Raw genomic sequence first — 17,393 nt, 5'->3', positions numbered from 1 at the left:
ACAGGCAGGCGGGCAGGGAACCTCCCACTGTGGTCTGGGTACTCTCCTTATATGGTGTGGCAATGTCTGTGGCCTTGTTTGGCGGGTTGAGTGTCGAGGACATATGGCAGCATCTTGGTCTACGCTCTGCCTGTTTCAATGGTTCTATCTCTTGGACATGTCAGGCTTCTTTTCAAGGTCTGTGCTCACTGAAACAACACAGGACTGGTGAAAACATTTGGGTGTGTTGCACCTGACTGGCCCCTGGGCGTGATACATTAGCATGTTTCCATGCTCCTTGATGACCCAGGAAATGTGGTGTGCAGGGTGTCTATTGCTTGTTTTTTGAACCCTGCAAGGTTACGCCAAGGCTCCACCCAGTTAGGCTGCCTACTATCTCTGTTGGCTAAGGCGCGCTACTTCCTCAAAGAAAAAGTAGGTGCACTACATCAACTAACCTTCAGCCGGTCAGGATCATTGTAGCTTAATGTTATGTCTTGACGGGGTGTTCATTTATCAGGGTCCACCCACTGTATCCAAAGAGTCCAGCAAAGAGCTCAGCCTGTGCTAATAGAACTAGGGTTACAATATTGTAACTTTTGTTCTTCTGTCATTGATAATAATCCTAACAAGTGATATCAGGCATTATATTGCCAATATTAAAAATAAAATTACTCTAGCCTATTTGTGCTCATAGCAACAGCAAAGCTGGTGGTAAATAAAGCTAAAATTACACATTGTAACCCTAGTTCTATGGTGTCGAGCTGACCCTTCTACCGGCTGAAATAACATGGGACACAGCATGTGACACATCACGTCAGGTACGTGACGCAGGATTCTTAACCTGCTCACAGACTCCATCTCATGTGGTTGCTGCCATCTTCACTGTGTGCGTTTTGAGTTTTGCCAAGTGATATTACATTATTACATATTATAGTTATGGAGGGTTTGGAAACTTATGCTATGTAAACTGTTACCAAATTAATGAACTGAATTGCTTTAAGAACAGGTTGGATTGATTTATTAAATGTGAAATGTAAAAACACACACAACCCAGATAGCACACATACATCTGGCCGACGTCGGCCTGAGGACAACACATCGGCCCTGAATTTATAACGTCTGACAAGTGTCGGCCGCATGGGCGGATATCTTTAAATTTAATACTCTTTTGTCTCAGATCATCAGACGTCTCTGTTACGTCGGATTTGGGTCGGCCCAGTGCTGTAGAATGTCTGCCCACATACGGAAGTCGCCACAAAGGCGGAATTTAACCTCCGCGGTCTTTGTTTCGAACGGAGCTTGAGGGACATAGCATCTCATCGCAGTTGATTTCAGGTAAGCTAATTGGAATAAATTGGCAGAAAATAGCTATGTTGATTCTTCTGTGACCATTAAAAGAGGTTCCTGGTGATAGCATCTGTCCCCGCAGCTAACGTTATCTTTCGTTAGCTGTTAGCTAGTTTAGCTGTTTAGCTCATGTTAGCTAACAGGCTACAACTGTGCTGTTTTCATTTTATTTTCCCTAGTTGACGTCATCTGCTCATCTGGTTATTGTGAGGACTCGTATTGGGCTAAAGTGGAAGGGCCCGCAGCTGCGACCCGTGGTCCCGCGGCCCCCCGGCCTGACCTGAAGTGTGCATGAGAGGAGCAGAGAGGAGTGCGGAGGTAAGGCGGGGCGGGCCTACACTGTGTATGCCAGAACAGGTGCTCAAGTGTGGGGGAGAGGAGTGGAGAGGAGCGCAGAGGTCAAATAGTGAAGTTGAAGGATGCCTTCGGTATGTTGTTAATGTGATTTTATGGGCAATTTGTCAGTCGAGGTCTCCTCCTCTGCAAAGCAAACTGACCCGGTGGCTACAGGTAATAGCGCAGTTTTGAAACCACTGTTTTTCCGAGATGAAGGACTGATTGTTGAGCTGCTGTTAACAGTTAACGGCGTTAACGCCGGATCCCGTTATTTAACAGTTTCAACACTAAGAGTGACGGACCCAAAGCCTTCCATCTGGCTAAAAGACAGCTGACATGCTAAAAAAACAATACAGTGGTGAAGTTGGGATTTGTTTCTTGAAGTTATGTGCTCATCATCTTTTCTGTCTCTTGCAGGCTGCCAGGAGAAGCGGACTGGCCATCAGATATCGTTTGTGGAAATTTGAAAATAAAGTCAAACTGACTTTTGTCTCTTCTTTGTGCACACTTACACACAAAATAGGGTAACAGTCAGCTATTTTTGAATGTTAGCATTGATTTCTCACATTGAATGGTGAAATATTTGTAGTTTGAAAAGTCCGACCTAAATGAATAAAGGTCATAGTTAACGAAGCATATGAATATTATTGAAGGAGCGCCCACTGAGCGCAGCTTCTTTTATTTGATCATTTGAACGTCACATGGTGATCATTTTTGATTAAAGGCCGACGTCTCAGCAACATCTTGGCAATGAGCAAACGCTCTCCCTGCTACGTCTTAATGATCTAAACTCTAAACCGACGTTGGCCAGATGTATGTGTGCTATCTGGGAAGGTTGCTCCACTGCTTTGCATTACCTCTGGTACAATAAGGTATTAATTATTCATCATGTTTAAGCAGATTGTCTCACTTCTTTGCACAGATCTGTGTAGTTTTTAACTGATTGCACAACACCTTTGTCCCATGTATGTTGGTCGTAAGAGTAGAGTCATAATGTGTTGTGTTAAAGTATTCTCACCCATATTATCCAAGTTATCTGTCCCCAGCTATTCTTTCTCAATAACTTAACATTGCTGTTACTATCAACCTGTTTTTGGCTGTGTTTCTGTATTGCATAAGTAAATGGATTAATGTCTTATGAAACTAAGTGCAGGTTTTATGACTCAGTGCCACGTCATATGATTGCTTTCTTTGTGTTCCTCTCGGGCCTCAACAGGATAATGTAACATTTGGGTCCAAACAGTGACACCAAGAGGCCAAAACCTGAAGCTAGGATGGCAAATACCTCAACTGCATCTGCATACTTGCCTGGTGAACTGACATAAGCAGGGACAAAGGCCACCCACACTGCACAGAAGATCAGCATGCTGAAAGTGATGAGTTTGGCCTCATTGAAAGTATCTGGAAGATTCCTTGCCAAGAATGCTAACAGAAAACTGAGGATGGCCAGTAAGCCAATATAGCCCAGTAACACTCCAAAACCAACTGTGGACCCAACTACACACTCATAAACTATCTTGTCATTGTGGTATTGAGTGTTTTTATGAGGAGCTGGTGAGGAAGAGACAAGCCAAGCAGTGCAGATTGCTGCCTGAATAGAAGTAAGAACCAGAACTGTTCCTCTCTGCTGCAAAAGACCAAACCACTTCAGATGGGCTTCACCTCCTGGCTTGGAGGCCTTGAACACAGCCAGAACCACCATGGTTTTCACCAGGATGCATGATATACAAAACACAAAGCTGATCCCAAATGCTGCATGTCTCAGTTGGCATGTCCACAGCCTGGGACATCCAATAAAGAGCAGAGAGCAAAGGAAACATAATTTAAGAGACAGCAAAGGTCACCAAATGCTGTGGTGAAGTTGACCTTTTCCAAGTAATACACAAGCTATGTATATCAGAATAAGAGACAGAGGAAGACAATTATTACTATTTTATGACCACCATGAACACAGTTGAATCCAGTATTCAATAATCAAACTGCACACTACACTTATGAAGATATTAACAATTCATACAAATTATTTATTTAATAGTGACATCACATCACTAACAATATTGTGTTCCCAGTGCCAAGACATTGTCTTGTCTCAGACCTTATAACACTATAAAATGCTGTCATCCAGTGGTAGGTAAAATCCTTTCAACTATCTGCTATGCAGTTTACAATTAATAATCTCATAGCATTTAGACAGATGAATGGTAGGGTGGTGGTGGTGGTGATGATGGGGGTGTAAAATGATATCCCACCTGCCATGGCTCCAGTCTTTGCAAACTGCCACAGCTGTGCCCACTGAAAGGTCCTCTCCCTGGCTCACACTGCAGCATGTCATCAAGAGCATATGCCAGGGCATACACAGCCTTGTACACGTTATACTCTGGCCTGAGGTTGGAAATGTCAAATAATTCAGTGTCCACATTCTCCAGATCTTCCTGTCCAGTGCATAGAGATCCCCCAGCCTCCACCCAACCTGCTTGAGGTGGTGCAAATTTACACTGAAATGTGTGTTCCCAAAACTGATTTACCTGAAATATATTTAAAATAGAGGTGGAACATTAGGGAAAGGAATAGGGTTAGGGAAAAAAAATAACTAAATGCTATTTTTTTTTTTTTTTTTTTTTTTTTTTAACTGTCATAAGTGTGTCAAGAGACAGACACAATCTTCTTGCTAGGGACAAAAGCATTTTGCTCACTGACAATTTTAGGAAATAATTTTCATTATAGAAATGAGGAATATTACTAAAACTGTCCCACGCTGCTTAAATACTGAACACTTTACCAGAAGAAAATTGGTGACAATAGGCCATACAAGTTAAAAGCATTTGTTATCTTACTTATGAGCAGGGACTCTCTGTATGTCTGTTTAAATGTGAAGACACACCATCCTTGTCTCAACATTGCACAACTCCTGTTGACCTGGAACCCCCACGCGGGTCGCCAAATTCCTGTATTACATTTGTGCTCTTTGTGCTCACAAATCTTAAACTTATAAATACAAGATTAATTAGCAAAGATCAACTCCCACCAGGTAATTTTCATAGCTGTTGTTGTGTTGTAGGTCAGGAAGTATTTGCAGCAGAAAGTCCCTGAACCCTGGTATGTGTCCTCGACGGATAGCAATGCCCAGAGTGCCACCCAGGTATGGCATGAGTTGAGGAGTCTGAAGGACAGTAGCTGCAGTCCAGGCTTCACTGGCCATCCACTGCAGGCCTGTCATGTTCTGCCTCACCACCTGTGAATTGTATTGTAAAAAAACAACATAAATTCATACTGTCATGACATGGTTGATATCTTGTCTTACTCAATTCATAAACTGGTGCAGTCCTGTGTTTTACACAGTATAATGAATTAAGTGATGTGTGTCATCATAACTGGACGTCAGTGAAATTTGTCTTAGTCACTCAAAAACCCTGCAGTGCCTTTAACAAATAAGATGTGTGATTTATTCAAATAGGGCAATTATTTTATTGGAACCTAAATCTATTTGTTTGACCACTGAAACGTATATAATATATACATATATATATATATATATATATATATATATATATATATATATATATATATATATATAAGGGTTGCAATTGAGTTGTAATTTTAAGCCAAACCTCTTTCATGAGGTTGATCATGTGACTTTGATGTGCAAACACAATGACCACATGAGCTGTAGAGTTCCTCATAACATCCACAATCCTTCTGAGTTCAGATGGATCATTGCCCCAGGGCAAAACCTCTAAGTAGGCCAGACAGCCTCCACCAGACTGAGCCAGGTCAGATTGGAAGGATCGGGCAGCATGGAGTCCATAATCATCATCACTGATCAGCAGACCTGCCCAAGTCCAGCCAAAGTGCCTGAGAATCTGAATCATAGCACGCACCTGAGTAAATACAGAGTGGAGGGATTAGTGCACAGGCTGGAATAATCTTTAAGTGGAGAAGCTGCTAAACAGGTTCCACAATGGATCATGTTTAATTATTGTCTTTCAGTTTTGTTAGCTGAGACCAAACAGGTCCAGTGACACAAAGAATGTGACACATTTTACACAAAACAAATACAGTATTAGTTGCATTCCAGAAATATTATTTCTGAAGAACGTTTAACTGGACATGCTGTTTCAAATGCATTTGTATTTTGTTGATAGATGGTCACCTGGAAAGCATCACTTGGTATCGTCCTAAAAAAGGATGGAAACTTCTGCCGGTCACTCAGGCACGAACATGTGGCAAAATGACTCACCTGTGAAAGACAGACTGTTCATCCTAAAAACATTCAAAGCCTTTATTGACTCCTTCAACTTTTCAAGTTTGATTAGTTCATGTTTACAAATAACATTAAATCTGAAATTAAATCAAAATGATCCAAAAGAATTATGGTGGAAAACTTACCATAGGTACTCTGTACAAACCTAAGACAGAGGAGATGGCAATAGAACGTGTAGAGGAAGAATCACCCACAATGCCTAGGACTGGAGGGTTTCCTACACAGGTCTTGTCCAACATAAACTGCTCCTCTCGACCGCTGGCTAATGACAACGCTGCACGGAATCCAATTCCTAGTTTACCGCAGTTGTCATAAAGACTATAACCCAGAGTCACATTAGGCAGCAGGTTGGAGTTTCTGTTGATCTCATCAATAGCAAAGGCCATGGTCTGGGCCCGCCTGAATCCTAGAACATCAAAACTAACATAAAAATACCACTGTTGGAAAATTCAACAACTGTTCTGACATGTACATGCACAAATACAGATTTTGACCTGACAGACTCACCTGTGGCAGGTTGGCTGTTGTGGTTTGGAGGTAAAAGACAAGTCAGAAAAGACAGAAAAGAAGTGGACCTGAAACAGCCCACCCAGAACCACATCTCCAGCCTTGTGCATCCCATTTAGATGAAATTGTCCCAGTAACTGGCAGGAGGTGGAATAATGAAGAGAGATCATGGCAGAGGAAAAGTAGGTATACAACAACATCAGGTACACCAGCAAGAACAAGTTGATATCTAAAAATGCAGACATGACTGTCCTCCTGTTTACCCCTCTTTGACCTAGTGTCAGCTCCTTTTATTGACTTGTTTAATGTTGCACACCACCCATCAGAACATAAGCATTAGTAGGGGCAGGGCCTAATATATAATTAATTTGAGATCAACTTTAAATTGAGGCAGAATTAATTTGTGTACCTTTAATAATATCTCCCCAAGGTCATTTTAGCAACGCCTCTAAAATACAATAAATATATAAAATTAAAATTTGACATTGTACATTTTTGCAAACCACAGAGATGTTACAATTGTGTATTATTGTCTAGGGGATATAATGGAACTGTGGTTTACTAGTTATGCTTTGGCACAAAAACCACCTGATTATGGTTGGGAAAACATCTTATTCTGGCCAAGCAGCATCCCCTGGAGCTAAAAAAAATGAAGCCAACATGCAAGTGCTTAAAAACTGCAATTCCTGGAATGGTCACTTGAGGCTGGCTCCAAGAGAGAGTCAGTTCACATGGCCACCAATGTTAAAATGCCCAACTTTACAGCAGAAATAAAAAGCCTGGTACAAAAATGGTTTTGGCCTTTAATTTACCCATTCATGACAGTTGTACTGGAGGTGAGTTTTGATATAACTCAGTTATAGTTATAGTTATTTTAGTTATAATCGAACTCACTTGTTTAAATTTTGTTAAGAATCAAAGTGATGCAAAATAAGGGTGTGGCATCTTTGAGTGACAAGTTGTCTGTGAGGTGTCAGCACAAACTATAAGTCACATCCAGTCTCACCCCTTCATGGCTCCACCCTCTCATCTAAATTTCTGACAGCCTAAATGCTCAACTCAAGGCTTCAAATGGTGAGTCCACAAACCAACTTGGTGATGTCACGGTGGCTACATCTATTATTTGTATGCAGTCTATTGTTTTGGCCTAAAATACACAGTTTTGGTGCCACAGTCACCTCTGAAAACACAGTAGTGCGTGGCCAAAAAACAACCAGTGTAATTGTTTGTTGGTCTTGAACACTGGTGACTATTGGTTGGTCACTTGGCAACTGTTTCACCTAGATGTCCCACCATCCACCATTTCCTTCCATTTATAAAGTTGGTTCATATACATACAACTATTCATAGTTTGTGGAAACTTACAATGCCAAATTTTCCTTCTGGCGACAGGGCTGGGATGACCATTGTGATGAATGATCTACTGAATTTTGCACAAGAGTCATGTTATGTGTTTATTATAATTTTTGAATGATATTAAATGGACTTTGACATGTACATTGAGTTGTAGATAAAGTAGGTAGACTGTTTTACCTTCCAGTAAAACATCTACTTGCTGTGTTCTGAGGAATATGCAGTGGGAAACAAGCTTTTAATCACTTTGCAGTTTAATACATACGTGTATCAGAAGAGTTACTATTTACTGTGTATAACTCAAAATTTGTGTGACAAGCAAAATTTGGTGAGTTAAACTCACCAAATGCTCAAATCAGCCCTGAGTAAGTCCACTAGATGGTAGCAGTATACCAACCCATTTGGTGAAATAATCCATCCTCCCATCCATCCGCACTGTGTCTGTATGATGGAGAGTTATTGTATCTGGATGGTCCCCATAGTAACTTGGCAGGTATTAGATACAGTAAGTTCTGCGGAAACATTTGCAAGGCACATTTCCCCATTAGACCTTAGTCTGTCCCACTGGCAATGTTATAGATATGGTAACTGTTGGTACTATTTCTATGATTACAGGCACAAACTTTAAAGAGTGCAGTAATCCATTTAATCCCAAATTTTTCCCAGACATAAAACTTTCCAAATGATATGTCACTGGTAACCCTTAATCAACATTATTCATTTTTTAAAATTTTCCAGGAAAAGTCAGTGAAAAGTCAACCAGTCAGTTCAATCAATCAATCAATTTTATTTATGGAGCCCAATATCACAAATCACAATTTGCCTCACAGGGCTTTACAGCATACAACATCCCTCTGTCCTTAGGACCCTCGCAGCGGATAAGGAAAAACTCCCCCAAAAAAACCTTTAATGGGGAAAAAGCAGTAGAAACCTCAGGAAGAGCAACTGAGGAGGGATCCCTCGTCCAGGACGGACAGACGTGCAATAGACGTTGTACAGAACAGATCAACATAATAAATTAACAGCAATCCATATGACACAATGAGACAGAAAGAGAGACAGAGACGGAGAGAAGATGCAGGACAAATGGTAACGGTAATAGCTTACAACAACATTAATGGAAGTAATGATATTATAATTATAATTCTGGCTATTGTGGTACAATATGTTGAAAGTATATATTAATATCTAATAGTATACATATGTGACAATAATCATATGTGTATAGTAACAGTAGAAGTAGAAGTATGACTAATGATAACAGCAGCAGCAGGAGGCATCTGGCAGGACCACAGCAGCAGCACAACCACACACGTCACACTATCCAGGCACCGCTGCGATATGAGTTAACCTGCGAGACAGTGGAGCACAAAGGCTCCAGTGAAGAAGACGAGTTAGTGACATGCAGTATGGCCGAGTTAGCAAGATGCAGTAACAGGACATGAGAGAGAGAGCGACAGAGAGAGAGAAGGAGAGAAGGTGCCCGGTGTATTATAGGAGGTCCTCCGGCAGACTAGGCCTAAGTCAGCCTAACTAGGGGCTGGTACAAGGCAAGCCTGAGCCGGTCCTAACTATAAGCTTTATCAAAGAGGAAAGTCTTAAGTCTGGTCTTAAATGTGGAGAAGGTGTCTGCCTCCTGGACCGTAACAGGAAGATGATTCCACAGGAAAGGAGCCTGATAGCTGAAGGATCTGGCTCCTGATTTACTTTTGGAGACTTTAGGGACCACGAGTAACCCTGCGTTCTCAGAGCGCAGTGTTCTGGTGGGATAAAATGGCACTGTGAGCTCTCTTAAGATATGACGGAGCCTGACCATTTAGAGCTTTATAAGTTAACAGTAGGATTTTAAATTCAGTTCTGGATTTTAGGGTCCATGTCATTGGTTCGACATCCCATTAGTCCGACTGTCAGCGGTGCTGAACGGCTCGCGGCGGGCGTATGGTGCTCCGTGACCGGCTTGAGGCGGAGCAGGCTCATGGCTTATGTGTTTGTCACTTTCTTTTTCATTTTAACCCACACCATGATCTTTTCCTGACCCTAACCAAGTGGTTTTTGTGCCTAAACCTAACCAGACCTTAACCACAGGGCATCATGATGATTTCGGAATGGACTTCGGAACAATGAGTTTAATATGGTTGGAACAATGGGATGTCGAACCAATGGGCTGTTGGACCAATGGGCAGTTTCCGGATTTTACAGGGAGCCAGTGCAGAGGAGCTAAAACAGGAGAAATATGATCTTGTTTCTTATTTCCTGTTAGTACACGTGCTGCTGCATTCTGAATTAGCATATATAGAGTAAATAGGATTGGTCCGAGCACAGAACCTTGCGGAACTCCAAAACAAACTTTACTACTTAAGGATGATTCATCAAGAACGTGAACAAACTGAAAACGATCAGATAAATAAGATTTAAACAAGCTTAGTACAGAACCTTTTAGGCCAATTAAGTGTTCCAGTCTCTATAGCAGAATTTGATGTTCAATAGTGTCAAACGCCACACTAAGATCTAATAAAACAAGTACAGAGACGAGTCCTTTGTCTGAAGCAATCAGAAGGTCATTTGTAATTTTAACTAGTGCTGTCTCAGTGCTATGATGCACTCTAAATCCTGACTGAAATTCCTCAAATAAATTATTATCATGGAGAAAATCACACAGCTGGTCTGCGACTACTTTCTCAAGGATCTTTGACATAAAGGGAAGATTAGATATTGGTCTATAGTTGGCTAACACCTCTGGATCCAGGGTGGGCTTTTTTAGGAGAGGTTCAATTACAGCTACCTTAAAAGACTGTGGTACATAGCCTGTTAATAAAGATATATTGATCATATCTAATAAGTGAGTGTTAACTAAATGTAAGACTTCCTTAAGTAGCCTAGTTGGGATGGGGTCTAAGAGACATGTTGATGATTTAGATGAAGAAATCACTGTGGTCAATTGTTTGTGTGCCTCTAATAGTTAGAATTTTGTCGTTAACCCTATGGGCCCGAACGACACATAATGCGTCCAAAATCACACCCGTTCGTCTCTACTGATTTTCTCCACGACCGTCAAAGCGAGAAGCTACGCATATTACGTCAAACAGTGACTGCAGCTGGAACCACAGCTCTTCCCAGCCTTCTTCTGCCGGCTAACAAAGCAGTACACCATCAAGTGACTCTTTCTCCCATCCACTCAAGGATCGGTAAAGTAACAACTGGGCATAGCTTTATCACAGCTTTACAGGCTAAGCAAGACTGTTTAACTTGTATGTGATTTAACCCTATGGGCCCGAACAACGCATTGTGCATCCAAATTCACACTTGTTCTTCTCTATTGATTTTCTCCGCGACCGTGCGTCATAGCGAGAAGCCACACATATCACGTGAAACAGCGAAATTGTAGCTTTCCGACAAGACCAAGCAGTTGTCGGTAGTCCAATGTTTTCACAGCGAAAAAATGACATAGTTACACTAAAATTATGTATAACAGAGTTTTCATACAGCTCTGCACACACTTGGATGGATTACTCGGGAATGCAGGCTCCCACAGAAATGCCACGCATATCACATTAAAGCACAGGAGCAGAGCTTTCCAGTGATACCACACACACTATTGTGCTGTCATCCCATCACGCTATAAATCCAGATTAATTGTCTACAAAATAAAAACCTGACGAATTTCTTTACAATCCATTATACAGATCTTGTTATCACTTCATGTAGTGAGGAATATCGTATCTTACCATGTCTTAGGCTTGCGTGTGATTCTCCCTGTCTATCCACATTTGTAGTCCAGCTTTCAAGGTGCAAATTTCTCCATATTGTCCGGACACTCCATCAAACTTTGTATGACAAGACCAGCCACTTCACCTGTGCACACTCAGACAACTGCAGCCTAATTATGCATGACAGGGCCTTAGTCACCATATACATTGAGGGGGACACGTGCCCCCCTACCTATAACCAAAATGTCCCCCCAGTAAACTGAAACTGAAAAACAAATATTATCTTGGAGGACATCATTGCACTTGGTTGACTATTTTTATGTGATCTTAGATATAAATATTGCATGTTTCTTTCAGATAAAACACATTTTTGACTTGTGAATGAGTCAATGGAATTTCTTGCAATAATGAAATAATAAAGAATACTGGCAATTATGTCTGCCTGGCACAAACCACATGTTTTGGACAACTGTGAAGTGACAGAATGTCCCAGCATCATGGTTCTTATATTGCCAGATTCCAGAGAGTCTCCCCTCTTCATATATGGCAGAATATGTCATTTTCCAACTTGCTATGGTGAGATACATGTAAAAATGTAAGAATTTAGTCACACGGATTTGTTTTTTTCATTGATATAAAAATTAATTTAAAATACAGGCACATAGAAGGACATGAAATTCAATCTGGCCCAGATTGTCCTGAAAAAAAAAGAAGATATAGCATGTGTATGTAGCCTTTATAATGACTGTGATATGAGCTTAAAAGTAAAGGCAGTACAAATACCCCCAAAACGCCTAGGGCCCATAGGGTTAAAAAAGCTCATAAAATCATTACTGCTAAAGGCTAAAGGAATACAAGGCTCAATAGAGCTGTGACTCTCAGTCAGACTGGCTACAGTGCTGAAAAGAAACCTGGGGTTGTTCTTATTTTCTTCTATTAAAGCTGAGTAATAGTTTGCTCTGGCATTGCGGAGGCCCCTCTTATACGTTTTGAGACTGTCTGCCCAGACTAAACGAGATTCTTCCAGTTTGGTTAATCGGCAATTCCTTTCAAATTTTCGCGATATTTGTTTTAACTTACGGGTTTGAGAGTTATACCAAGGAGCGAACTTTCTTTGCTTTGTTAACTTCTTTTTAAGAGGTGCTACGGAGTCGAGTGTTGTTTGCAGCGAGCCTATGGCGCTATCGACAAGATGATCAATTCGGGAGAGTTTAAAGTCGGTATCATTTCCTTAAATTTTGCAACAGCAGTGTCTGATAAACATCTAGTATAGTAACTGAAGTAGTAAAAAGAAATCAAAAGTAATCAAATAATGATCCGATATTGAGGGATTCTGTGGAAAGACTGTTAGGTTATCAATTTCAATTCCATACGTCAGAACTAGATCGAAAGGTATTGTTAAAACAGTGAGCGAGTTTATGTACACCCTGACTGAAGCCAATGGAGTCTAATAATGAGATAAATGCGGTAGCCAGGGAGTCATTATCAACGTCAACATGAATGTTAAAATCGTCTACAATAATAATAATATCTGATTTAAGAACTAAACTGGATAAAAACTCTGAGAATTATACAAATTCAGAATATAGGCCAGGAGCACGGTACACTATAACAAATAAAAGTGGCTGCAAGGTTTTCCAGGTCGGAGAACAAGACTTTCAAATGAATTATAATCTAGTTTAGGTTTAGGGCTGATTAACAGGCTAGAGTTAAAAATGGCTGCAACTTCCAATGTGGGTATTATTATGACTGGGAGGAGTGGATTCATTTAGACTGACATATTCATCTTGACACAGCCAGGTTTCAGTGAGGCTGAGTAAATCAATATGATTATCTGATATTAATTTGTTTACTAACACTGCTTTCGATGATAGACACTTGGGCCCGTATTCACAAAGAATCCTAAGACTAAAAGTAGCTCTTAGTGACGTCCTTCTAAGAAAAATCTTAGAATTCCTCGAATTCTAAGATTTTTCTTAGAATTTTCCCTTGGTAAAATAAAAGTTATTCACAAAGCATCTTAGGCCATAAGAGAGCTCCTAAGGTAAAAAACTGTTAAGAGGAGGGAGGAGGACTTTTAAGAAGGCTAAGAGTGTCTTAAACAGAGAAGATGGCGGAAAGACAGAGATGAAGGAGAGATATTCTCCGTATATTGAACTACAGTGATTTAATTAGACGCTACGGGCTTGATCGTGCAGGGATAATGTTTTTGGTTGACTTCATCAGGGATGAGCTTACTTTTCCCACCCAGTGTAGTAACGCAATAACACCCGCTTTGGATTGCAGCACGTACCAGCGCTTCTCACACTCATCGCTTGTGCGTAAAAGGAGAGGGAACGACGCACTGATTTGTCAGGCAATGCGCTCCCAAGTCTGCCTCTTCCCTTGTGCCGTGATCCCGGGACCGAATTTCCCTCTTAAAACTCCTTTGTTCTCCACGAGCTGCGCCAACAGCAGGCACTGCTCTTCTGTCCAGTTCGGCCTTCTCGTTCTTTTATTCTCCATTTCATTCGTTGTTTTGGTCATTCTGCCAAATCAAACCACTTTTTACCAGGAGGCCAGCAATCACAGTAATTGCTGACAGCTGAGTCTGCGTCCACCATTAATATCAAATAGATTAAGTAGTAAAATTACCAGCATGGTGAGTAAACATAATAAGCAAATCAATATTATAATCAGCATGTGAATGAGGTACGTTCAAACATTTTGAAGCTGTGTAACAATTAATTTAATTTTGCTGAGTTTCATCATCATGACATAAAATTATTTTCACGATTACACATTTCTTAATAGCCTACAGTCTAAGTTCTATGATCAGTTGATTTCACTGTCCATTCATTACTAGAAGCACATTTGATTTTATTTTTATTTTTCTTTTTTCCTTTTTGTAACAACCAATCACAGCTTTTAGAAGACTGCGTCATACCTAGCAACGGGGTCAACCACACCTCCTCACCAAGATAAAAGTTTCTGTCTCCTCCTTGCTCAGAGTTGCTCTCAGAAACTTCCTGAATCACTCTTAAGCGAAGATTCCTTGCTAGGAATTTTTAGGCTAAGTTAGGAGCTCTCTGAGAGGACTCTGAGAATCTTTGTGAATACGGGCCCTGATATTTAACAGTCCACATTTAATTCTCCTGTTTTGTCTTTCTGTCACAGAAGAGGTTTTAATTTTTATGAGGTTGTTATACACAACTCCTCTTTGTTTAATTTTAGATTTAGATAATTTAGGTGGTCGGGGGACAGACACCGTTTGTTTAAAACTATGGGTGTGTAACTGCACTAGAAGCTCAGAGAAGCATATAAGACTTCGACTCTGAGTCCTTTGCCAGGTTCCTAGATATGAGAGCAGCTCCATCCAAAGTGGGATGAATGCCATCTCTCCTTATAAGACCAGGTTTTCCCCAGAAAGTTTGCTTTATGGTCTGTTATAATTGTGACCAGCAGGATAATGTGTTATATCTACCATTTATTGACTGAATTCACATAATCTCCTTTGAGTTAATCAAAATTCACATCTATCCCAGCTCAGTTATTAACAAATTTAATGGTTGTTACTGCACAATGGAGTAATGTGGGTTTTCACCAGATCCACACACGTGAAGGCTGCTGTTGATGAACATCCCTTCCAGTGGGTCTGGGGATTGCCCACCATCCTGTCAGCTCTCTCATCTCATCTTAAACTTTTAGAGTATATAACATAAGAAACATAAACAAACGTAGACTGTACATTAGGGTGAGCAACTCCCTCCTAAGGGCTGGGTGTTGCCACCAAATGTTGTCAGCTTCCATTAATTAAAGATTAGAATGGTGGTAATGTTCCAAATAATAAGGCAACCTGATGCCATCCAGCAGCCTATAATAATGCTGCAACAGGTGCTTTCCAGCTTACCAGCGGCATATCATAACAACCAAAAAAGTTACGCCCAGCCGTGTCACATACTGACACTACCCGGCCATGTATCATACTGCTGCAAAAGGTGGCTTTTGGTGTCACATGTCTGACGCCGAAACCACTGACAAAGTGGCGATATCTGACAACTTTGGATTGAGAACTTGCTTCCCTAATCACTGATAAAGGTGTTCCTGCAGCATATGAATGTAACAGCCTGGCTCACAAAGACAAAGGAAAAGAAGCTGGAACTTTGAGATGCCTGTTTGGGTGTAGCTCTGTTGAAAGCCTGTTTGTTAATGAGTCTATGTGAATGTGATTTGTGTTGCAAACGGTCTGGATTAGTGCAGAGATTGTTTACTTGTGTGCAAGAATCTGTTTGTGAACAGTATTAGCAAACTAAACACTTAGCTTTGGCGAAGCCAACTAATCAATGACCTAAATGCAAAGAATCACAGCAATACATCAATGACAGTATTAAATCACATACAAGTTAAACAGTCTTGCTTAGCCTGTAAAGCTGTGATAAAGCTATGCCCAGTAGTTACTTTACCGATCCTTGAGTGGATGGGATAAAGAGTCACTTGATGGTGTACTGCTTTGTTAGCCGGCAGAAGAAGGCTGGGAAGAGCTGTGGTTCCAGCTGCAGTCTTTGCTGTGTCCTTGTGAGTTAGATGCTGGATGCTAACTCACTTAGTTCCTTGTTGTTGGAAATTAAGTTGCAAACCTTGTGCTTGTAAGTGTAACTCCTCTGGTTCAGGTTGGCCTCAGCCTTGAGTGTGGGCAAGTCGTGGTCCAGGAAAAAGAGAGGCTGTTAGCAATTAGCCCCACCTTTGATGGTTCAGGGCAAGGAGCAGGGGCCAGACCATCTGGGCTGTTCCAGGCCCAGCAGGAAAGAGGTGTGGGCTGCTCCGCAGTTCCGGAGCAAGAGCGAGATTTGTCTGAAGGGAGCAGACCTTCTACAGATGCCTGTGACATCACAGAGTCACATGTCACTGTAAAAGTCCTGTCCACAAGTTGTAAGACTTGTGTCTCACTGAGGTGTGAGGTGAGACCTCCTGGAGATGGGTATCAAATAGCTGTCTTTGTTTGGAGAACAAAGAGTATGCAGAGAAGGAAGCCTTTAAATGTCCAGTTTAGATTTTACCAAATGGCAAATAATCTGTGGTCCTGTGAATCCCAGCACATGTGACACAACACAAATTTCATTCAGACTGTTATTATTTTAATATTTACCTTAAATGCTTTGATGCATCATTCAGCAACATTTTTAGAGCCTTAAAACTGAAACCCTTTTCGGCGGTAACTACTGTATAATGCCTGATGGGATTATTAATTACTTATTACCTCAATGCCTAATGAGTGCAGGCAAATACTTTTCATCTCTATTCCCCCTTCCCTGAAATAAAGCAGAATATTGCATTCATTAGAAGTCCATTTCATTTTACTGATGATAATCCTTTGTGAGTGTCTCAGGAGTAAATATGTTGCAATTCATATCTGAAAACTAAACAATAAACAAACTCATAATACAAATGTGATAGCCTGTTGAATTAAATTACTAATAAAAACTAGACTGACAGCATGTCAAATCACAAATATGGCAGACACTTCAAACCAAACTTTCTAAATGTTGAGTGTAATTCCATGCAGGCTTTAGAAAACAATTGTAACAATGAATACAACATCTCAAACAGGTATAATTTCTTTCTGTTTAATATTTGACCACTGCATTGTCATATATTCCAGAATTTTGGCCACTGAAGCGCAGTGGGGCTTCTCTCAGACCAAATCACTACTTTGTTCACAAAAACATGAAGAGTTTGATCAGTGCAAGGCACAGCCCCCAGACATATTCAACAGCTGTTTGTGTGCTTTGGTGATTGCGTGGCCCTATCCAAGAATGCCTTGCAAGATGGCTTTGTGAGTGCATCTCCCAAGCTTACAGGCAGGCGGGCAGGGAACCTCCCACTGTGGCCTGGGTACTCTCCTTATATGGTGTGGCAATGTC

The 17,393-nt window shown here is 40.9% G+C and overlaps 1 protein-coding gene across 1 annotated transcript; it reads right to left on the bottom strand.

The window, feature by feature from the left end:
- Positions 1 to 2,839: 2,839 nt before the first annotated feature.
- Positions 2,840 to 12,129, bottom strand: LOC125889004 (extracellular calcium-sensing receptor-like). The gene is made up of 8 exons (XM_049576662.1): positions 12,120 to 12,129; positions 6,434 to 6,587; positions 6,052 to 6,346; positions 5,816 to 5,902; positions 5,274 to 5,543; positions 4,691 to 4,897; positions 3,858 to 4,190; positions 2,840 to 3,496 (listed from the first exon to the last, which is right to left on the bottom strand). The coding sequence occupies exons 1-8, from the start codon at positions 12,121 to 12,123 to the stop codon at positions 2,840 to 2,842; spliced, it is 2,007 nt and encodes a 668-aa protein (XP_049432619.1). The 5' UTR covers positions 12,124 to 12,129.
- Between the last annotated feature and the right edge of the window lie 5,264 nt (positions 12,130 to 17,393).

The sequence above is a fragment of the Epinephelus fuscoguttatus genome, linkage group LG5 (genome assembly GCF_011397635.1).
Source record: "Epinephelus fuscoguttatus linkage group LG5, E.fuscoguttatus.final_Chr_v1".
In the NCBI taxonomy this organism is placed as follows: domain Eukaryota; kingdom Metazoa; phylum Chordata; class Actinopteri; order Perciformes; family Serranidae; genus Epinephelus; species Epinephelus fuscoguttatus.
Note: the sequence above shows the minus strand (reverse complement) of the source record. Positions and strands in the feature narration are given on the sequence as shown.